We start from the raw sequence: 23,534 nt of genomic DNA on the forward strand, positions 1-23,534 counted from the left end.
GTCATGTAATAAATATATGAGCATTTCGAGCTAAAATTAAAAAATATTATTTCTTTAATAAAGTATATATATAAAGATTTTTTTCATCACTTTAACTGTTATCTATAATATCAGCTGTAGATTTGTCTATTTGATTTTTTTTTGTCTTTTACATTAATTTATTTACAGTTGATGTTGCATAATTTCTATTGACAGTTAAAAATATTTATAATAACATAATGAAATCTTTTCAAATATAGCACAATAAATCAAAATATTTACAAATACAGTAAAATGTTATTGCCTATTGGTCATAAATAGTGGTAGAGATGTCAATCTATGTCTGTCACTGTCAACTGCTAACAGATATTGACAATTTGTTATATTTGTAAATATTTCAATAGTTTTACCATAGACAACAATTATCCAAAGATAATTATTTTAAGCAGTTTTGTCTTTGATGTTAGTTAAAAAAAAAAAAAAAGGCACAAACGTACAATGTCACGTGTGGATAAAAAACATGTATCTTTAGTGTTGATTTTCGACCAATATTTGTCTACCTTTTTTGATCTCACATCAAAGGTTTAATTTGGTTCGATGGGTCATTCGTCCACTTACTTAGGGGACATGATATTCAAAACACTTTTTCATTCACCACTTTGATTGATATATAGTGTGCACTTACCTTGGACTTGCAGTTACACAATTGTTGGCCATTGCTGCTCCGTCATCCATCCACTTCAGGACACCAACTCCAAATAGTTTCACTCACCACTTACTTGACAATGTTTTTGGTAGAGACTAAAGACAGATTAAAAGGGAAAAAGGCAACAAAAATGCTCAAATAGAAAAGTCTTCTTTCGACGGTCTGTTCTGTGTGTTTGCTCTTTGTTGCTAAACTTAACCTTAAGGCCCATGGGCCTGAGCCCATTTATACTTTAGAAGGTTAAGGTGAAGTGAAGTCTTTGGGCTCCCCACCTAAACCCAATTCTCCAACTTTTGCTGATCGATAGTGATATTCTCTTTATTATACCTAGTTTGTTAATTTATTACAATTATCTTTATGTGTGTATATATAAAAAGAGATGATTCCGAGTGCAAATCATCTTCTTTTTTTTTTTTTTTTTATGTGTTGAGGAGGTATGAATATTCATTCAAACAAAGAAAAAAAATTCCTTTAGTTGGTGCGAAAGTAAGAAATTCAATTGAAATTTAAAGGTGGGAAAATAGCAAAAAAGAAAGGGCGAAAAGGTAATTAATTGAAAAGAAGAAGGGGTCCACACGTAGACCACATCTTGAGCTGTCCGTTAAGAACTTTACTACACAAAAAGTATACCAAATTCAATCTTAAGAGAGTTTGTGTTTTGTACTTCCCGTCTTCCCCCATTTTCCAATCACTTTTTCTTTATTATTATTATCATCATCCTTCTTTTTTATTCTACTTTCTTTTTTTTTTCTTTTTTTCTTTTTTTGCAAGAATTAATTTTTTATTCCACTTTTAGTTAAACACTAATAGAGAGAATTGAAATCTTCTAACTTTTTAAAGTGGTAATTGGTCATTTTTATTGTTGTTTTGTGATATGAGACTTATCCAGATTGAGTTTAGTTCGGCAGTAATTGACATGATCTTCTATCAAGTTATATATCATAACAACTATTTAGAATAATCCATTTTTTTCAAAACAATCCATTTTTAAAATTGAACACTTGAAAAAGCTAAAACAAACCTACTCTTATTTAATTAACCCTTATTTTAGGTATAATCCACATTTGTTAAAATATTTAACAATTCAAATAGGGTTTAGTGGATTCTCATATATTATGTTATAAATAGTTGAATGTTAAGCGAGTATCCAAACACAACTAAATGGATACAACACCAACAAATACCGTTTTGAAAAGTCGTTCTTAGTTGCTGAACTAAAAAAGATTCTCACACTTTACATCTAAACTAAACTAAGAAAATGTTAAATATTAGTAAGGTAGATTTTGGTTGTAGATTAGATATTGGACATTAATAGATTCTCATTCTTATAGTTTGAATTTAAAAAAAAAAGGACCAACTTTTATAATATTTTTAGATTTTTGTTAAATGGTCAGTAAAAAATTTAACCACAGCTTTTATAATAAAAAACGTGTCAAAACTTTACAATATTTTAAGATTTTTATTAAAAGATTATTTAGAACATATATTAAACTAAAAAGTATAGTAATAAGTTTCGAGAAGTTAAATTTGCCATAAATAACATGTCTAAGCTTTTATCTTATAAAATTAGCATGCTTTTTAATCTGACAAAATGTACTGAGAAGGTTCCAAACAACCGATCTTGCACGAAATACTCCGAAAAAAATTGTTTGAACGAGTTTTCAAAAAAACGTGCTAGTTTTGTAAGGTGAAAACTGAAAGTGCACTATTTCTACCAACTTCTCAAGTTTCGGTGCACCAATTAAAGTTAATTAAAAGATTGAAAATCTAAGTTGTAAACACAATGTCGATGTTTATACTTTGAGAATATTTTAGTGTCTCGAGAAACCCACGATAGTGTTTAATTCCCATATTGTACATAAATTCATTGTTAGATTATAGTGCACAATAGGAACATTTATAAACTTATGGAGTTAAAAGACAATACTTTACTAACTTGAAACCGACCATCCATCTTAGTTCTCATATTGTAACGTAAAAGTTCATCGTTGAAGTAGTGATGTCATATGAATGTTTATGGACTCTTGAAGTTAACAAAAATAAACACAGTTCAATTGTTACCGTACGAAACCTTCGACGTTATAGATTCGATTCCCAACCCACGAAATGTTAAAATAAATAATAGTCTATTCAACTCACGTTAAAAAAAAAAAATCAGAAACATCAATAAAACTTTTAGTTTTATGGACAAAATTTTAGGAAATTACAGTCAATAACTTCAAATAGATGGTCATTAGCCAATATGAGAAATTTCAATCAGTAACTTAAAAGTTCTATATATTCAAAAAGATTGAAAGTCATTTGTTTCCTTTCTCTTTGTTAAAGTTAATTATTTGGTTTGATTTCTAATTTGTAAATTTTTCCTTTACTCTGTCAAATGTTCCTTATTTTTATATCTTTTAGAGTCTATTTATTATATTATTCATTGCATTCTAATTAAGTTAATTATTCGATAATAATATATAAAAATATTACTCTTTATACCCCAAAGTGTATATATATTGACACACCCGAATTCCCTAGATATATATAGGCTCGAATCAAAGAGATATTGTCTTGATATTCATCAAAGAAATTCAAGCTCCAAACTTCACTAATGCAAAGTTTGTCAAAAGAAAAAAGTAACAAAAATTGAGAGAAAGAAATAGCGTTTATACATGTATAGTTTATAGCTTTCGTGAATGTCCTTCGAGTATTAATAAGATAGAGCAAGAGATGTGAGCGTTAATGAGTGAGTGATAGAATTATTAGAAATTTTGAAAAAGACGAAAGAAGACTGAGCAATATAAAGGTTAGCATAAAAGTAAAACCCTAATATATGCTCATAATGGGAGAGGAACATAGAAAATAGTAGTATAATGTATATTAGAAAATAATTTTAAAATTGTTAAAATTATTTTTTTAGGTTCAGTGTCACTCAAAAATACATATTTAATCATTCTAAATTTATTTAATTAATTAATTTGTATTTTTAAATGCAATTTTAATATCATTAAAATTAGTTTTTAATGATTAAAAACATGTTTGGAATTATTTTAAAAAATAAAAGTGATTTTAATTTTTTTTGGATGAAATTTTGCATATTTACTCCAATGTTTTATTCTTATTAGCATCTTTGACGATAGGTCTTTTCTATAACCTCAACATCCTTTATTTCGAATCCCATTATTCAAATTGTTAATCAATTAATTCGCATTTGTTATTATTAAAACAATCATTAATTAATTTTAATTAATTAATTCAAGATTAAGGATAAAAAAGTCAACAAATTAACTTAGTATGGTATGAAACTCCGTCAATAAGTATAAGTGGATGTAATTTCAATTAGACCAAATTAACTTTAAAAGGAATGTACTCAAAAAAATTACTTAGAATGACTTTGTAGGTGAATTGATGGAGCAAACAAAATCTTTTAGAACCCAAACTTTTGGTAAGCTTTCCAGCTCAAACACAATGACCAACTCAAACAAGTGGGAGCTCACCATTTGCTTGCAATGCTAGCAGCCTATTCACCTTTAATTAGAAGTACATGTAAAGGGCACCCCCTGCCCCCATCGACCAAAAATGTGGTAGACGACCAATATGCAGGATCATATTTGTAGAGTTGGAAAGGCAACAATAAGAACTTTACTTGAAGAGCTTATATTTGAATAGATGAATGATAGTTTTTTGAGATTTGGAATAAATTCGACACCTACTTAAAATATCAATTTTATATCGTTCAAATTATGGTATTGGTAGAAAAATCTATATCAACTCTATAAATTTCACTTTCAAATTTCAAGAATTAAAAAGTAATATTTAGAAAACACCGATGGTTATGTTTTGATCTAAACTCACCAAGGAAATATGGATTTGGAGGTTGCTGCCAAATTAGCATGGCATGGACAATATTATAGTAAGTATGATTTAATTGCCATAACAATTATAGTATTGTGATTACTTATGAGGATGAAAATAACACATTGATTTATATATGCTGATCATCTTTTCTTCTTCTTCTTCTTTTTTTTTTTTTTTTTTTGTTGAAAAACGATAAAAGACTCTTTGATTCATAACCTTTATATTATTTGCGCCTTCTTTAAAGCATCTTATTTACATGAAACATTATTTGATCTAGAGATGTATAATCTAGTCTCGTATGGACCCGATAAGAAATCCATGATCAAACGAAGAATTTAGGAGGCAACAACGAGAATTTGGCGCTAGTATATATGAGTATACACATATATAGACATAATGTTAATTAATTACACATATAATTCTTTGACAATTCACTTTTTTTAGACTATGTTGTAATGTATAAATTGAACTTTTTATGAGATTATATATATACAATTAGTGGCGTATCCAGAAATTTTGTATAGGGGCACTATATAATAAAAATACTAAAAAATGTAAAAAAAAAAAAAAAAAAGCTTCAAAGATTAATTAATTTAATACGTATTGCAATTGTCCTCTACAAATTTTCATGTTTTGAAATTGATCCACGATAAGTTTATTTTCTAACTTATCCAATAAATCTTTCTCAATATAAGCTATAAGACAATCATTCATCTATTGATCTCCCACTCGATTGCGCAGTCGAGTCTTCACAATATTCATAGCAGAAAATGTTCTCTCTGCAGTAGCTGTTGCAACCGGTAAAATCAACGCCAATGTGAGCAACTGATAAACTAATGGATAAATCTTATCTCTTTTCGTAACAACCATTTTCACTGCAAGATCACTAATACTTTTTAGTTCAACAAACTTTGAACGCATATCAATAATGTAATTTTGAAGTTGACCCTCAAGCATAGAGAGTTCAATAGTTGAAAAGTCTTTTGGATAAAAGTGAGCAAGTCGACTAAGTTTTTGTCTATCAAAAGCAGCAAATGAATTACTCGGATTCAAACAAACCATACAGGGAAGCAATTCAGTACCTGATTCAATAAAACGATTATTCAACTTTTGAAGTTGCATATCAATGACAGTATAGAAGACTTCAAACACGATAATGATGCAAATTTGTAATTGGTTGAGATTTTCGACTTTTTCGTCCTCGAACTAAAAACATAGCATCCATTTTAAGAACTTCAATATAATGACTATTGCAGAAATAAGAAACTCTTTCCATGTTGAGAGAAAAAACTATCAATAGCTTCCTTAAGTGATAGGGCACTTATATTATTGACATGGATGATTCCAATAAATCGTTTAATCACATGACCTTCATCCACATATCGTAAGACAACTAACATCTGTTCTTTTGAAGATATATCTTTTGATTCGTCTATCAAGATAGAAAATTGTTTGTCACTCACATCTCTTATAACTATATTAACAATTTAGGAAAAATGTTGATATTTGGAAAATAAAATTATTGAACTTTGGTTAGAAGGTTACAAAATGTGAGCCTAGCCACTACACCAAAACCAAATTTTTGAAAAAAATAAAGCATTGTTAAATATTATAGTCTGACACTTCAAAATTAATATTAAAATACAAAAATCAGTGAGGGGGGAACGTGCCCCCGCTGGCCCCTTAATAAATCCGTCCCTGTATACAATTCTTCATCGTTTTAGATTATATTGCTATAAGGTTTAAATCTAAACTTTTAAAAATTATGAGATTAGATATTTTAATTATATATACACACATGAATTAAAATATTATTGTCTTCCTCCTAAGTTCGTAGTTTTCCTTTTTAATAAAAATGTTATGAAAATGAACGGTTTAATATAAATTTTTTTAGGAGAATTGTCATAAATAGTACACAAAATGAAACTATTTAAAAAAATAGCAAAATTAATAAAATTCCTTATAGTTTATTTGAAAATCTCGATGAATTTTACTATATTTTTGTGAATAGTTTAAATATTTTGTTATTTTTTAAAATGACCGAGAATTGTATTTGGTTTAGAATAAATAAAATATTTTTTAAAAAACGAATAAATTATAAAAACAAAACAAAAATTTTCTCCAAGAAATCAATCACCTCAAAGCTAAATAGATTTTTTTTTATATGATAAAATAGAGTTAGGAACGAGGACAAGCTCAAATTCGTCTCGTGAACCTCTCTAATTTTCTTCAAAATACCTCCTATTTATATCAATAATAAATATGTAGGACAAACTTCTACCTATGTTAAAAAAATTTAATCATGCGAAGATTTAACACACAAATATTTTCACTATCAAATAAATTATATTAGATATTATTGATGACTTAGAACTACTATTTCATCATCTTACTTTACTAAAAACACTCATCACCTTAGCTTTGAATTTTTTTATTTGTATGACCTAAGCTTTATCAATAAAGCATTCACTTCATATGTACGTATTATCTTTACTATTATCCATTATTCCATTACTAATTGCATTAATTTGATTGCTTAAAAAGATAGAAATCATGTATTAAATTTGTAAAAGAATCTAAAAAAATATAACCAAATAATCAACAAGATGTAGTAATTACCGTATGAATACTAAACATATTTGAATGAAACAAATATGTTTAATTTTTTTTTTTTAAAAAAGATGAAAATAATAATAATAATAATAATAATAATAATAATAATAATAATAATAAATGAAAAAAAAGAGAAGAAAACTGTGGTGTGTGAGATTGGGAGTATCTGAATTGAAATCCCGTAAAACTCGAGGGTCCGTCAATTAAACAAAAGAAAGCACAAAGTACGAACAACAACCATGAAAAACCAATTTCTAAACCCTTTCCTTCTCCTTTCCTTTCCCTTTCCCTTGTTTTCCTCCGCCACCCTCCGCCTCCCCCTTCCCCTCCCCTTACTCTCCGGCGCTGCCGTTCCCTCCTCCTTCTCCACCACCTCCTCCACCTCCACCCTTGTATTTGTATTCTCCATTATTATGATCATAATTATAATACTCCTTCCATATTCCCTTCTTTCTCTCTTCTCACTTTTTCCCCGTACAATTCCACCTTCTTCCTACGGTCCCTAGATCTCTCTCTCTCTCTCTGCCCTCATCACCCCCCTCCTCTTCCCCTCTCCCCTGTTCCTCTTTGGCCCATCTCCATCCCTCCCTTTCTTTCTTTCTCACTCATTTCTAGGGTTTCCCCCTTTCTAATTATGATCACTCTTATTGGGTTTGATCCTTCCTCTTCTGCCTTCCTTTCCCCTTTTCCTCTTTCTCTTCATCATTCCTCTCCTACCCTTTTCCTCCCCTTTCAATTCTTTTCAATTTCCTCCTGATTCTCTCTCTCTCTCTGTACATCCCCCTCAATTTCTAAAGGGTTTTCCTAGGGGTTTGCTTTTGCTATGTGGGTTTCTCTCTAATTCTCTTTTTCTCCTCCACTTGATCCAATCTTACTTACCCTCTGTCTCTTTGTTTATATTGTATCTTGGGGGTTCAATTCTTTTTTCTCTTGTTTGTTTTCTTCTTAAGTTTCTCCATTAATAATGGCTTATCAGCATGGTCCGGGTCCTAGTTCCATATCTGGATCAAGTTCGAGTTCTGGGTTCCTGAACTCTCCTTTTGGTGATACCACTTACACCAAGGTCTTTGTTGGTGGGTTGGCCTGGGAGACTCAGAGCGAGACTATGAGGCGCTACTTTGAGCAGTTTGGGGAGATTCTTGAGGCTGTTGTTATAACGGATAAGAATACAGGGAGATCCAAAGGATATGGTTTTGTGAGTATTAATGGTTTTTACTTTAATAGGTTTTTGTTAACTTTATACTTTTGTTTCTACTTTCTAAAAGTAATAGCCTAAGAACATTCGTTTTGATACCTTTTCTTTTCTACCAAGCTAGTCGTATCTAATTGTTTGATCATTAATATCTATATTGTTGACATTGGAATGACCTGAACGTTTGTTCCTGTTTACATGGAGGGTTTTAGGTGACTTTCCGGGATCCAGAGTCTGCTAGAAGAGCTTGTGCAGACCCTACCCCAATTATTGATGGCAGGCGAGCAAATTGTAATCTAGCTTCACTTGGTCGGCCTCGTCCACCTATATCTTTTGGTATTATTTACTTATTTGGTCTTTTATTGCTCAGAAAATCATGTTGTTAGTTCCTGTCTTGTGTATTTGTGTATGATCGGGGATTTTTCTTGGCATATGCGTTTTGTTCAAAGGAATTAATATTCACAAATTCCTGTTTTCTGTTTTTTAAAGCTCTAGATTGGTTGGTCTTTACTTTTACACCACTGTTTCTTACAGGAACAGGACGTTTAAGACAGCCTGCAGTTTATGTTGGAGGCATGCAACCTAACAGGGGAACTTATATTGGAAATTTTGGCTATCAACAACCGGTTTCCTATGCTTATCAGCAGGGACTTGCATATCCTCCTTATGGGTATGTCTCTAAGGTTCCTCTTTGTGCATCCAAACCTGCCAATATATTCAAATTTTGTTATTTTGTATAACTCCAATCTTTTACGTTTTGCATTCCTATATCTCGACCTTTACATTTTGTAGTGTGACTCTGGGGATTTGTTCGCATTCAGAAGTTCGATATTATGATCTTTTATTTATTTTTCTTTTCTGATTGCGATTAAATCTTATAGCAAATGAATGATATTGTCTAGTAACTTTAGATGTACATATACGCTTTCAGGTAGGGTATTTCATTTTTTGAGGACTACTACCTTGCTTTTTTTTTTTTTTTTTTTGACCTTATATCCTAGTTTTCATTGTTTCTTAAGATGGTTGATAGACACCACTTGGTTGGTATTCATTCACTGCACGCCAACTTAATGTTAGTATTTTTTTTTGAAGTCATAAGGTATATTACCAATCACTATATGCAGCATTCCATGGGATATGTTTCTTTGTCACCTCCCAGAAATCAGGACTGGTACCTGATCAGTGATGTGACAAAGTAGGATTGGTAATTGCAGGAATAAGATAGAAGTTATACGAGGATGTGCCAAGACTAATGTAAATGAACGGGAAGAAGTATGGCTAGTATTATTGGAGAAGTTTCATATCTTGTTTTCACTTGCGTTTTATAGTTAATATTAAAAGTCAAGTTGGTAGGATTTGAGCTCTAGTCTCTAGTTAATTGGGATACCAAATATTTGTCTTCTGGTATCACAATGGACTATGGGTTGTTAAATGATTTCCTCCTGTTAAGTTTGCATTGTTCTGTTTATGCTACTACTTAAATTTCTGCTTTCATAATCCTATCTCTTGGAAATCTTTAAAATGTTTCCAATCATTCGTTTCCTTCCCATTTCTTTTGCAGTTATGCTACTTATGGACCTGAGTATGTCTACCCGCAGGTATCACTGTTGATATATTTACTTATGTCTGCAATTTTGTGTTTGGAGGGTGGATTTGGAAGTAGGGAAGGGTGATATGATGGGTGTCCTTAGAAATTTCTCAAGGTTTTTCATAGTTCTAGCATAATGTGCTCAGTGGTTTTGATTTTCTGTGTCTTGTATCCTTTGTCTAGGGTGGATACAACCCTTTCGTGGGTCAGCAATACCTGCAGATTTATGGAGTGCCTGGGTCAGCAAGCCCTACAATTTATCATTATGGACAATTAGGTCAAACAGTCCCCGGTGGTCATGGTTATGGAGCAGTACATGGATACGCGATGCCAAGTCCTCAGATTTTGCAGTTTAGTGGTCCTAATGTTAATGCTTTAACATCTTCTCCAATGCCTACTATTCAGGCACCATATCCTTCAGGTATTTTGCTTTGTATGATGATTTGATTACTCTTGATTACAACATCGAGTAATGTGAATTTTGACTAGTCTTTTAGGCATTTTTCCTCGAATGTCTTATTTTATTATCATCAATTGGATATTATCTGTGTATTTATGTGATCTTTTTTAGTTCCTCCACTGGTTTGGTCCTTTGGTCTTTTTCTCTGAGGCCATTTTTTTTCCTTCAATCATTTAATCTTTTGACCGTGCCTTTTTTAATTTTTTTAAGAATAACCGGTAAAACTTGTGTCCAATCGTTGCATTGACTTAGTTATGTGATGATAGTACTCTGAAGGTTAAAAAAAAAAAATTCTGCTTTGAAGTGGCACCATCCAGTGAAGACAGTGCCATAGTGGACTCGAGACTGGATATTTTCTGGGGACAGTGAAGATTTGCTTTTTTTTTTGGCTGTGAAAACTTCTTTCATTCTAGAGGAATGAAAGTGCAACAGATGGGGAAGCCATTCCTGGGGATATTGAAATTTGTGCTATATTTTTTATCATCTGATGTAGAATGGGGAAAACTTAAATAATGTGGTTTGGCATGTGAAGACATGCTTGATTAGAAAAACATGTTTGTTTCATCAGGGATTCCAGCACCTGTTGCAGCACAGCCACAGTTCGTTGTTCATTCTCCTTCTCAGTTCGTACAAGGTAGCGGTTCTGACCAAACATCTGGGTGAGGAGTTGATCAGGTAAACTTCAAATTTTTCTGTTTAGAATCAATATTTGAAATTTCTCTTCCTATCTTATCACCAGAAGTCTCTAACTGCAACTTGATGACATTTATAGGTATCAATAGATTGCAGCAGGACTTAGAGCAGCGGAACTGCTACTTGAGTGGCGGGCTTCGGATCTAGCCTTGCAAATAATTTATCATGCATTCTAGAGGTAGACTTATGTTCTGGGCATAGCTTTTTCGACAATTTCATATGTGATCAGGATGAAAACTATTTGAAAGCTGATGGTAAAATATTTTTGATGATTTCTTTGCCTGTCATATCATATTTCATATAAGCTTATAGCAGAATGGTAGGGTGTGCTTTTTTAATATAAGTCCTGGACAAGGAGAACAACTAATCTTGGGGATTGGTAGTCACAATTCTCTGGTTTTATGTCAACGTGTGGTTGTAGAGAATGAGGTTGGTATAATTGGAGATGTGTTTGGATACTCATCAAAATGAGTGTGTACCTTAGGAACTAAGAACCAAGGACACTGACACGGGAAATGGGATACGACACAGCACAGCAACACGCCAATTATTTTAAAATGTAGGTCACGACACGGCGAGTACACATTATTTTTTATTTTATTTTTATTCTATATATATGCATATTCAGTTTTTCTATTAATTATTAAAAATAATATTTCTTTTAAAAGTAATATATAATAAAGAAGAAGGAAAAGACATTTAAAAGAAAAAAGTCCAAAACCTATTTTAAAAAGACCCAACGTGAAAAAATGTCAAGGCACAAAAGCCCATTTAAAGGTAAAAACCCTAACCCTAATGATGTTTCCTTCCCACCACCATTCTCTTTAACATCCACACGTTAGGTTCTGCTTAGTGCTTTCCCCCTTCCTCCTAGATTCTTCTCAATGACGCCAACCTCATCCTTTGTCATCGTTCAGCTGGACAACCCCGACTTTTCCTCCCTTCACCATCGCTTAGTCGGGTAAAAAAAACGGGCACGTTAAATTTTTTAATAGAAAGTTACAGCTTCTCGTGTCCTGAGGTGTCATCTGCATGTCTGGCCATGTCGAGAAGTTTCCTGCCTTGTTCGATATTACAAATTTAGTATTAAAATATTTGACGTGCCAGCTGGTATGTTGGGCATGTCCGAGGTGTGTCAATGTTTGACACCGACATTTGGACCATTTTAGGAGTGTTCGTGCTTCTTAGCTTAGGAACCAAGGTAGTAAGAGATGCATTTGTTCCACATTGGCTAGAATGGGATGATCAATGTGGTAATTAAGTGGTTTGACTCTCCTACCCCAATAGCTACCTTTTGGGGCGTAGTTCTCCAAAGTTCCTAACAATGGTATCAAAGGTAGCTCTCGATGTTTCGAAGGTGGAACCAGTGGAGGGTTTTAACTGGGTGTGGTCAAGTGAAGTACCATCGGAGTAGCACTTGGATGTCGGATTTTTGAGGGATCGAAGTATTGTTAGGAACCAATGTAGTGTGGAATACCTCTGTCCCATATTGTTTACAATGGGATGACCAATGTGGTACTTAAGTGGCTTGGCTCTCCCACCGCAATATCTGCTTTTGGGTGTGGTTCTCCAAGGTGCTTAAGTACCTAATGGTGTAGTCCGTCAAAACTTGTAAACCACCTTAAATTAGCCCAATGATCAATAAGGATCATGTAAATAATTTAGATTTAGAACCTATCCAAAAAATAATAGGGTTTATTGGAGGAAATGGGTTCAACACATTGGTGACCATCTACTTAAAATTTACATAGCTTACGAATTATCTTGGCAACCAAATGTGGTTGTGTCATGCGGTTTTCCTGTGAGAATAGTCCTCGTACGTAAGCTGGCTTGAGCACTTATGAATGTCTAAAAGAAAAAAGAAATGGCATGACTGTGTTTGATATGTACTCTATAATCTTGTCTAGTCAATGTGTCTACAAGAAAGTAAAGTTATAACAGTAATATTATTTGAAATTAATTTATGAACTAAAATAAATGCATTTACTTTTTCCAAATAGATTTTCTAAGTTGTTGAGTGGAAGTGAAGATGTTTCAAGAGAACTTCCCACATTGGGAGACTCCCAGGTCTCAAGTCTTGTAAAGTTTGGTTTTGATAGAGCTTTGATGAATAAAGTGTTCTATATTTCCACCATGCATACATGCATCTCTCCTACCCCTCTCTAGCTTAGTTATGTGGTGATCGTGTGAGTAAAATGCCCTTTGGAAGTTCATCTAGTGTTCCTAGTGTCCTTGTGGGTGTATTGGGCAAAGTTCATGTAGGCTAGTCAAGGGGAACCTTGACGCCGCACAGGGTTAAAAGGCAAAAAATCTATGTTCGGATTTCACTAAGTTACAAATGATATCCAAGCCAGGTTTGTAAGACCTTTGAAACTGACCATGAGCACGATGGGAGGTTATTGAGTGGTGAGAGGCGCCACCAAGGGGAAAAAGGTTTGTCAGTCCCTTGAAGCACTGACCATGTGAGACTAGGTCAAAGAGACTTGGGGGAGATCAAGTCAAAACATGCTAAGAGCCCCACTTGATTGCGGGATGGACAGTGGGAGCCTCTGCCTTGGGGGAGGTCGAATAGATCATGCGAACCATAGGGAGGGGGATGATGTGGGATGGGTTGGCGGCGCCGCCAACGGGGCCCGTGCTAACCTCCAAGCGCATGTATCCTCATACGCACAGAGAGTGCTATGGGTGGCATTGATGGGTACACATGGGTTTCGTCTCGAGTCCGATGGATATTTGAAGCCCAACACTTTTCCATTCTTGAGCCCAAGGAGTAGGTCCATAAGGTGTACATGTGGCATCATTTGAAGCTGTCAAAGTAGAAACACATGGCAAAGATCCGATGGAGCTGGAAAGGTTAATGGTCAGGGCTTATGCTTCTATGGTTAGGGATATTTTTGCTCTCTAGCTCCATCGAATCTTGGCCACATTTCTCCACTTCGCATGCTTTAGATGATGCCACGTGTCATACTTCGATCTACTTTGTTGGGGTCAAGAATGGGAAGTGTTGGGCTCCAAATGTCCCTTGGGCTTGAGACGAAGCCCATGCACACTTGCTCATCAGCCGCTCATGGCATTGTCTGCGCACACAATTGGCTCTTGCCCAACGTGGTGTGCACCACCCTTCAATGTGTGTCTTGCACGTGCTTGTCTAATTGCTCTTCCTGATGTCCACGACATGCGCTTGGAGGTTTGCAACCCTGTTGGCGCCATGCCGTGTGCCTCCCATGACTGGCGTGTCCTGTCAAACCTCCTCAAGGCTGAGGCTCCTGCCGTCAGGTGTGGCTCTTGGCACGTCTTGACTTGGTATCCTCCAAGATGAATAAAAATATGCCTTGATCATTTCTGTGCACTTGAGTTTTGGGGATTACTGAGGAAATGTTGAAGTCACATCCATTGTTGAAATAGTAATATGACTGAAAACTCATGGTCATGATAAGTTTCCAGAGATTCCAGATACATAGACAAGGGAGAATGAGTGAAGTTGATAACTTTTGTTACCATCTTAACATCCTTCTTGTAGACTTTTATATATCTGAATGTTTATCTTGATATATTCTTTTAAGCCAATGTGTTAAATGTTTTCTTCTGATGCTTGCAAGACAATGTTATTCCAGACATAAATAGTTATTTCCTTTAAGTGGAAAATATTGGGAGTTCCTGACAGTTTCTTTATAACTTACCCCTCTTGTTTTCTTTCCTTCTTATCTTTGCATGTTCGCCTTGTGAGTTTTCTTATGAAATATCTTGCACTATGACCTGCAAATTAGAAATTATTTTGATTGAATTGGAGTGACGAATTACAATACCCTACAAAGTAGAAATTATTTTGATTAATATTTTCTTGTTTGTGTTGAATAGCCTTGTGTCCGGTTGTTCTCTTTCATAATTGAAGTACAAAGAATTTCTCGTTGGCCCAAGGCTTAAGATTTCCAACTGCATGTAATATATATTTTTATCTATAGACATTGGATCAAAAAGTAGTCTTTTTACTTCATGGAAAATATGAAAGCAATTTATTATGCAAACTCTATAATTGATAACTTGGGTTTAAAAGTTGCACCACCCCCTCCCAAGTCCCACCCACTTGATGATATTTATCTTCTGGAAGTTTGAATATTGACTTGATTCTTAAACTTGAACAAATGTTGCTTCCCATTGTTAGCAGTTGATTTTAAAGTTTCTTGCTTAACTGCAGGTCATAGTCATGCTCACCAGAGACATCAGGCGGTCTTGAGTCGCTCCAGATGGTGGAGAAGGAATATGGAAGATGCAGGCTGCTCTCTCTAAATACTTTTCTTCTCCAGTGTTTATAAACTTTTTTACACTACCAACCCTCTCACGGAAGGGTAGTCATGGATTGATTGATGGGTGCTTAAATCGGTTTTAAGCATCTATTTAGGAATAAAAAAACGTGTAAAAAGAAGTCAAATATAGAATCAACATATGATTCTTTTAATAGTCAACTCCCGGCATTTTGGGTGTATAGGAAAGTCTCTGGTGCTTTGTGTGGTCATGGGTCTATCATCATCTGGTACTAATATATGATTTCATAAGTTCATGTGCATATTAGTTCTTAGGATTTATTGTAATTTGGAACTTCCATAATTTGGATTTCTTTTGAGGCCTGACTGACTTCATAACAACGAAGCAGCTTCGGGTTCAATCAGGAAGATCAAATTGCTGATTTTTCATTTTAATACCCCTCGCTGGCATGGCAGTTTGGGATTGGCTGCACCAGAGGATGTAAAGTTTTTGGTTCTTCCTTCACAGTGTTTGGACTATGGTTAGGTTTTGCGAACATTCTGTTTATTCATTGTGTTTGTTGTGGTAAGGCAACATTATTTTCATTTCCCTTCATTATTAGCTTGTTCTGTTTTCTTCTGTTTGGGGGGGAAGCTTTAGGATTTATCTCAAAACCATTATTGTGATATGATGCCAAGAAAGGACCCATAAAATGACTAACTTGCCGCAAAGTTTTGAGATGAAGACATTGTTCTTGGCTTTTCCTTAATGATTCCCTTTCTTTTTCTCTTTTTTTAAATTATTCTCTTTGGTTGTGATGCACAAGTTTGTTTCTTCTTCCTTGTGGCACTTAATGATGAGCTCTTACAGCTGATTCAGCTAGTGGGTCCATTTGGGAATCGATTGAATTTTTAAGCTGTTATTTCCGATATTTTTTCTAATGGAATCCAAACAAGCATCAGGGTGATTGTTACATGGCACTAAAAATGTTCATAAAATGACCAACAAAGTGCCATGGAAGAAGATTTGGGTTGATTAGAAATTCCCCGATTTATTACTGAACTTTTGTTCGACTTTTTTCATTGTTTTTAACATGGTATTGCAATCTGAAATAATATTTGTGGATATGGTAAGCCTATATTTGACCTATCCTTGTATTGTGTCCATTAATTATGATAACCATTTGCCTACATTATTATATTGTGTCGTTGATTATTATAAAATGGATACTCATTAATTGCTTTAAAAGTTTCTTATCCAAAATTACGAAAAAGAAAAAATGTAAATGCTTTTAAAGTGGTCCATTGTCAATTATTTAGTTGGATATGCCAAATCAATTTTAAAATTATGTGAAATGATGGCTGAATATAAATAAAATTAATTAATATAGTCAATTAGACACTGTAATTGATTGGATTCGACTTGTCATTCGCTAATGGCCATTATTTGTGACTTCCCCTTAGGATTTTGAGCAACACCTATTTTCTCCATGTTATTGCAACAAAAGAAAAAAAAAATTCAAATCCTATTTCAGTGTTTAAAGAAGTGAAGACTTAAAAGGGGTGTGTGGGTTGTAGAAAACCTATTCCTTTTACTTTTTTCACTATTACACATTCTTTTTCCACTTCTCAAATTTTTGAATTTCATGCGTTATTTTTCGCTTTTTCTTCATTTTCTCACTTTCCTTCTCTCTTTTTTAATCTATTTCTTTGTAATACCATTTCTTTTTCTATTTCATTCTTTTTTTCTTCCTTTGTTTTCTCTTTCGTTCTTCTTTTTATTCTTAAAGTATATGTTTAAAGTTTATCGTAGATTTTTTCCTTCCCTATATATGCATTATAATATTTTTTTTTCCTATTGTTTACTAACACTCAATAACTTCTCTTTTCATTCCTTTTTTTTTTTTTATTTGTTTTAGTACAATAATTTTAATGATATCGATTTGTAATTATATGTTTTCCATTACATGTGTGCGTGAAAAATAAACTAGTAAAAACCAACGATTCAAGCTAAATTTATGAAATGAACGTCATAATTAAAAAGATTAAAGAAGTTAATTTGAAGCAAAATTTTGTATTTCATGAAAAATATACATGCATGGAAAAAAAGATTAGCGTAGAAGGAAGGTCAAAGCTTAAGTTATAATAAAAATGTTGTAATTAAAAAGCTTTTCTCATTTGATGTACCATATATATCCATGTAAAAAAGTGGTAAAAAGTAACAATTTAATAATAGCAATTTTAATTTATGAAATGAGCATCATAATTAAAAAAATAAAATGCTTTTAAGAAAAATATTGCATTGCATACCATATATATATGCATGGAAAAAAAAAAGATTAGCGGAAACACAAGATGGAAGCTTAAATTATTGCTAGGAACGTCATAATTAAAAACTTACTTAATTTGATGTACAGTGTATATGCATGAAAAAAAAAATCATGAAACATCATGATTGATTCTAAATTTATCAAACGAATATCATATCCAAAATTATTTAATAAAATAAATTTATAAAAATTGTGTATGGGAATTATAATATATATTTTTTAAAAAAATTATGAAAAATCCAGATTGTAATAGTCTGCACCTTAAAACAGTTTATAATAGTTCAGATTATGATAGTCTGTATCCCAAAAGCAGATTATCATAGAAGTTATAATAGTATGCGCATCAAACATAGACTATCATAAATAACTTTTCGTCCCAAATGCCTCCTAAGTGTTTGAATTTTATAGTATGCAGTAATTAAAAATTTTATAAGATGATTAAAAGTCTATATTAGTATTTTTGTGTTCTTATCTTCTTCTACTTTGGTTATTATCTCATGTAAAATGTTTCAAGAAAAACCACTTGTGATCTTCAAGTTTGGAGAATGTATTTTTCATCTTTTTAAGTTTAAAAAATGTTTGTTTCTAGATTCCAGGTTTATGAGAATGTGTATCTATTTGATTATCTTTTGAAGTGTTTTTCAAAATAGATTCAGTTATTCAAATAGTTTCTAAGATAATTTTATATTTTTATTTAAAGAATTATATGACATTTTAAATTAGAAGAATAATTTCTGAAAATTATATATTCTTTAAGACTATTTTTTCTAATTTTAAATATCATAATTACTTCTAAAAAATCGAACGAAAAAACTTCAATTACTCTCTAAACGTATATTTTAAAACTCGGATCAAATAAATTTATTTTAAAAAACTTTGGAGGTACATTTGTGAAATTCACAGACTAAACAAATATATTCTTCTAAAACTTAAACTTTGAGGACTAAAAATCTAACTTAAATCATTTTTTTGGATTGTAGATAACAGGATTATGAGTTATTTCTTTTTAACTTTTGTTGAGTTCAAATGGAGGATAAAGAAACGTAATTGCCTTTGCCCTATCAAATATAGAACTAATTTTTTATGTACCAGAAAGTGACATGAAACGCAACTCATGTTAGATTTTCTTTTCTGGCTGAGAAAAATTATGACTTGTAATTTGTATGTACTAGAAAGTGACATCCCAATGGCTTTACCTTTTGACAACGGCTTCCCTACCTGTTAATTGAAATGAGTTAAGTAATGAAGAAGATACCTACATAAATTTACCTTTTTAACCTCCATTGAAACTATCTCGGTCTCCAATAACCAACTCTCCTACATGGGGGGCAAATACGACATCTCCAACCATTTGGTAAACATTCTTACTTTGCTTTTAAGCCAAGAGAAGTTGATGTTTACTTGCCAAGAATGTAAAGTTAGAGGATTTATTCCTACTTCAACCTTCAGCAAACAGAGACATTACTCTTGCGAAATTCCATGACTTAAAAGTGTTTGTGTAAGATTATATTTTCCTTCCTTTTGACAGAAAACTCACCCTTTTGGGTACTTTTTTTTTCCCATCAGTACAAAACATTGTTATTCTTGGCTTTCTGTATCCGGACTTACCCGCATCCAGTTTTGTGTTTGGATGAGATGAAAGTTATGGTTTTATAGTCAAAAGTGACGAAGTTTCGGAATGGCATCACTTATACCGGGAGTACTGCTTAAACTTCTACAGAGTATGAACTCCAACGTGAAGGTCAGAGGAGAATATAGATCAGTGCTGCTACAAGTTATCAGCATTGTACCTGCTTTAAATGGTTCGGAACTGTGGCCTAATCAAGGTTTCTTCGTAAAAGTTTCAGATTCTTCACACTCAACTTATGTTTCATTGTCCAGGCAAGATAACGAGTTGATCTTGAACAACAAGTTACAACTTGGCCAATTCTTCTATGTTGATAAAATGGAACCTGGAACTCCAGTTCCAATTCTTGTCGGGATTAGACCGGTTCCTGGACGACAGCCTTTCATTGGAACTCCGAAGGATCTTATGCAAATGATGGAGCAATCAGAGAATCTAGTCCAAGCTTATCAGGAAGGAAAAAGTGGAGCCAAACCAAAGGAGATGTCAGAAGGAAAAATAGAGAGCATAAGACATAAAGTCGTGATCAAAGAGGAGAAGATAAATGTTTCGTCGCGGTATATGCAAGGTGTTTTGTCATTGAGTTCTAGAAGTGGTAGATTTGATTCAAATGCAGTTAGGAGGAGCAATGAAAATGAGGATGGTGAAGGAGGTAAGAAGGTTGCAGTAGGAGCGGTAAAAGGAAAGTCCAACGACCTTAAAGGTCAGGTACAAGTCTATCTCACACTAACAATGAATTTGTTTTCGTTTTGTTTTGTTTTTGTGGGGGTAAGTTCATATAGTCCACGTACATATAAGAAGGTTCATTCTATGAACAATTAAGGATTAAAATATCCATGGATATACCCGTAAATTGAAAGATTCGATATTAAAATTAAATAACCATGAATTTCTCCAACATCTTTTATAAATGCTCGTAAAAAACATAAAAGATGTCATTTATTTAGACCAATATGAATATGACTATTAATAGCAATATCCAAACCTAATTTTGGAGTAAAAACAACTTAATTATTAATCTAAGTAAATTTTAAAATTTTTGTGACTTACAGAAATATATTTCGATATCGATATTTTAGCGATATTTGCAAGGATATATCCGTAAAATTGAAATCCCAATATCAATATCGACATTGATATTCCTTGAGAATAACAACTTAAGTTCGACTTTATCGGTTTGAGAAGGAACTAAAATTATAACTTGGAACACCATCACCATCTTACTTCATTGATGCACATAGAGAAGTAGTATTGGATTAAAATGGATTATTCCAATCTTGGAAAATATTCTCATTTTATGCTTCACTGATAGGTACAAGCAGCAAACCTGCAAAATGGGCTTGATGAGGTTTCCTCAAAGACAGAAGCCCTGCAGTTGAGTGTCAAGGAGGCCTCTGGATCGTCCAGGAGCATCCCTGCAAAAGGCACTTCAACTAAGCAAGAAAATTTGAATGTGAATTGCTTACCAAACAGAAGAGATAAAACTCATTCATCAGAGACGATTTCATGGGCCTCCTTGCCTACTAATCTTTTAAAGACTGGAAAAGTATGCATTCCCTTTACTCTTTCCATGCTATTAGCCTTTTCATTTCTGCATTATGCATTTAACCGATTGTTTCCTTTTCTCGCTCATCGAAATTTGTGGTGTATATGTGAATTTTTAATTTTTCAAGGGGATGGTTAGGAGGAGAAATATAGCTTCTATGGTTGCAATAGAGGCTCAAAAAGAGGCAATTGCTGCAGCCTCCTTGATCAAATGTCTCAGGTAGATTTTCAGGATTTAAATATGAAAAAGTCGACCATATCATATGAATTTCAATTAATATTATTGCCATCATCTTTTTTTCAGTGTGTTTGCTGATCTGTGCTCATCAGCCTCACCTGAGAATCCCCAACTCCCTCTCACCAAGTTTTTCACACTGCAGCAGCTAATCTCCGAAACAAATTCCAAGGATGGAGTCAAGGACAAGTCACTTCTTTTGACTGCAAACTCATCTCTGCCAGAAGCAAATAAGTCTACAAAAGGCTCCTCTTTATTCATGTCAAAGAGTGCTTCATCAAAGCCTGCAAAGGCACCTATTGAATTAAGAGAGAGCGAAAAACAAGAATGGGCCAGAGGAGATGGTGCAAAGGAGATAACTTTACTAAGAGATGTTTTGCTAAAGGAATCAACATCATGGTTTTTGAATTTCTTGGAGAAAGCATTGGATGCCGGGTTTCGTATAGGAAACCAGGACAAGAAAGGCCGGAACAATGCAGGACAACAAATAGAGGTGGGTAACCATATTGCTGTTGCTTTATCTCAGCTCAAGCAAGCCAATGAATGGTTGGACAGGTTAAAGGACAACTTGAATTCAGGAGATAATGGCTTAAGGGAAGCCATTGAGAGGCTAAAGCAGAAAGTCTATTCCTGTTTGCTTGTACATGTAGAGTCTGCTGCATCAGCTTTAGAGGGCAGATTTGACCGTTGTTAATCATGAACAACAAATTCAAACTTTGTAAATATTATGACACAGGAAATTATACATTTAGATTGACTTTAATCTCTCTGATACCAAGAGTTTCGTCACCTATCGACAACTGGCCAACATATTGACTGATAACACATTTAAAACTACTTCTTTCTGTAAGTTACACTCCCTTTACTCTACAGATCTTTACATTCCAACTCAGGATACAGATAAATCAAACATATACTGAATCAAACATATCAGAAGGGTTCAAAGTTCATACAATTTAGACAACAGTGACAAGACTCATTAAACTAGTAAACCATCAATTAAACCAGAAACCGAACCAATGAAGACAACCCATTACCATTCCACAATTTCCCATCTTCTAGAGAAGCAATCATTTCCAGCATGAGCTATACTAAAGTAAAAATATGCACTAAACTGAACACCAGCTCAAGCATTCAAGTTAAAACAAATAAGAAATAGAACACAGTTACCCTTTATTAGAAGTAAACACAGGCTTAAGTTTTCAATGTTGTTTACAAAAGGAAGAGAATCCAAGTTGGAGAAGAAGAGCACATGCTAAAACTTACCATCTTGCTGGTAAATCTAGCATGTGCCCTGCCTCTCCAGCATGGCTCACTCTTCCTATCTCCAAATGTGCCAGTTGAATAGAGCCAACTCAAGTTCTAGTCTTTTAGGCATTTTAACAAACAGCTTATGAGCCTACAAAAGAACTGCAAGAACACACATATTTAAACAGCAATGTGAGTGAGTAAACAATTGAGGACGCATGAAAAAAGAGTGGAAAATATATTCCGTGTCAATTTAAAACTTTGTACCACAGCCCAACAAAAAGGTTTGTTGATGAGAATTGAGAATGGGAAGCATGTTAGAGGTAGGCGAGTGGGTCAGATTGAATTGTATATGAAATAATTCAAAACCCATGAGTGGATCTAGCTGCCAAATGATGGGTGGGGGAGAAAAGAAAAGGAGAGAGCTTCATTGGTTGCCAAACTGGCCATTTTTCATGTTGAGCTTTTTACCAAATGTCACCAACCTTGGACCGCAGAATGAATTGGTTAATACGTTGGAGCATGTATATAATTAAGCTTAAATAATCTTTCTTTTTTTTTTTTTTTTTTTTGTCCCAATTTTAGAATTTTCTCTCCTAAACTTTAGATGAATGCAATGATTCTATTTACCATAACAATTTAATCTCTAAACTTTAGGGCGTAATAATTTAATTTAACATTTTTATTGATTCAATTCGTTTAATAAGATTTTTCTTACATAAAAATAAATTAATAAACTAATTAGGAAAACATTATTTTTTACAAAATACAAAGTATATATCACACTAAAAATTGACATTTATTTTTGACATTTTTATAACGTTATGGATTAAATTGTTATAAACTTAAAAGAACAATGACTAATTTGTTACCTACAATTCATAGATTAAATTGTTATAAAATTTAAAGTAAACTAAATCATTACTTATCAAAAAGTTAGGGACTAAATTGTTAATTTTAGCAAAAGAGTAGTTAAGCTATTTCATAATTTAATATAGCATGAGAGCATGTGTTTGAACGCATCTCTAATTAATATTGAGTTAAGTACTAACTCCTAACATTCCACCCATATTTCTTTAATAACTTCCTATTTTTTCCACAAATGGACAAATTAATTAGCTTTTTAACTAAAAGTTAGGGAATGAATTTACTTATATGCCCTTTTTCTTGATCTTTAATAAAAGCAATATATATAGAGAGAGTTGATCTTTTCTTTCTTTTCTTCTACTTCAAACTC

The 23,534-nt window shown here is 33.2% G+C and overlaps 2 protein-coding genes, 1 long non-coding RNA gene and 1 other non-coding gene across 5 annotated transcripts; 2 read left to right on the forward strand and 2 right to left on the reverse strand.

The window, feature by feature from the left end:
* The first annotated feature begins 7,333 nt into the window (after positions 1-7,333).
* On the forward strand, positions 7,334-15,931 carry LOC103502602 (uncharacterized). The gene is made up of 8 exons (XM_008466579.3): positions 7,334-8,336; positions 8,546-8,669; positions 8,868-9,003; positions 9,895-9,931; positions 10,105-10,342; positions 10,950-11,056; positions 11,154-11,252; positions 15,270-15,931. Exons 1-6 carry the CDS (start codon positions 8,106-8,108, stop codon positions 11,042-11,044), a joined length of 861 nt encoding a protein of 286 aa, XP_008464801.1. The 5' UTR covers positions 7,334-8,105; the 3' UTR covers positions 11,045-11,056; positions 11,154-11,252; positions 15,270-15,931.
* Positions 15,932-19,082: 3,151 nt separating this feature from the next.
* LOC103502603 (uncharacterized) lies at positions 19,083-21,812 on the forward strand. 2 transcript variants are annotated; one of them, XM_008466581.3, is made up of 5 exons: positions 19,083-19,447; positions 19,527-19,977; positions 20,582-20,815; positions 20,943-21,034; positions 21,119-21,812. In XM_008466581.3, the coding sequence occupies exons 2-5, from the start codon at positions 19,591-19,593 to the stop codon at positions 21,741-21,743; spliced, it is 1,338 nt and encodes a 445-aa protein (XP_008464803.1). In that variant the 5' UTR covers positions 19,083-19,447; positions 19,527-19,590; the 3' UTR covers positions 21,744-21,812. The 2 variants fall into 2 exon arrangements, with proteins under 2 accessions (XP_008464803.1, XP_008464802.1); XM_008466580.3 differs by having other exon boundaries at positions 19,107-19,977.
* Positions 20,366-22,868, reverse strand: LOC127148442 (uncharacterized). The gene is made up of 2 exons (XR_007819435.1): positions 22,220-22,868; positions 20,366-20,684 (listed from the first exon to the last, which is right to left on the reverse strand). It is a non-coding gene; the product is annotated as an uncharacterized LOC127148442 (long non-coding RNA).
* MIR164B (microRNA MIR164b) lies at positions 22,276-22,364 on the reverse strand. Its single transcript, NR_120706.1, has one exon. It is a non-coding gene; the product is annotated as a microRNA MIR164b (primary transcript).
* Positions 22,869-23,534: the final 666 nt, after the last annotated feature.

Source organism: Cucumis melo, chromosome 3 (genome assembly GCF_025177605.1).
Source record: "Cucumis melo cultivar AY chromosome 3, USDA_Cmelo_AY_1.0, whole genome shotgun sequence".
Lineage (NCBI taxonomy): Eukaryota > Viridiplantae > Streptophyta > Magnoliopsida > Cucurbitales > Cucurbitaceae > Cucumis > Cucumis melo.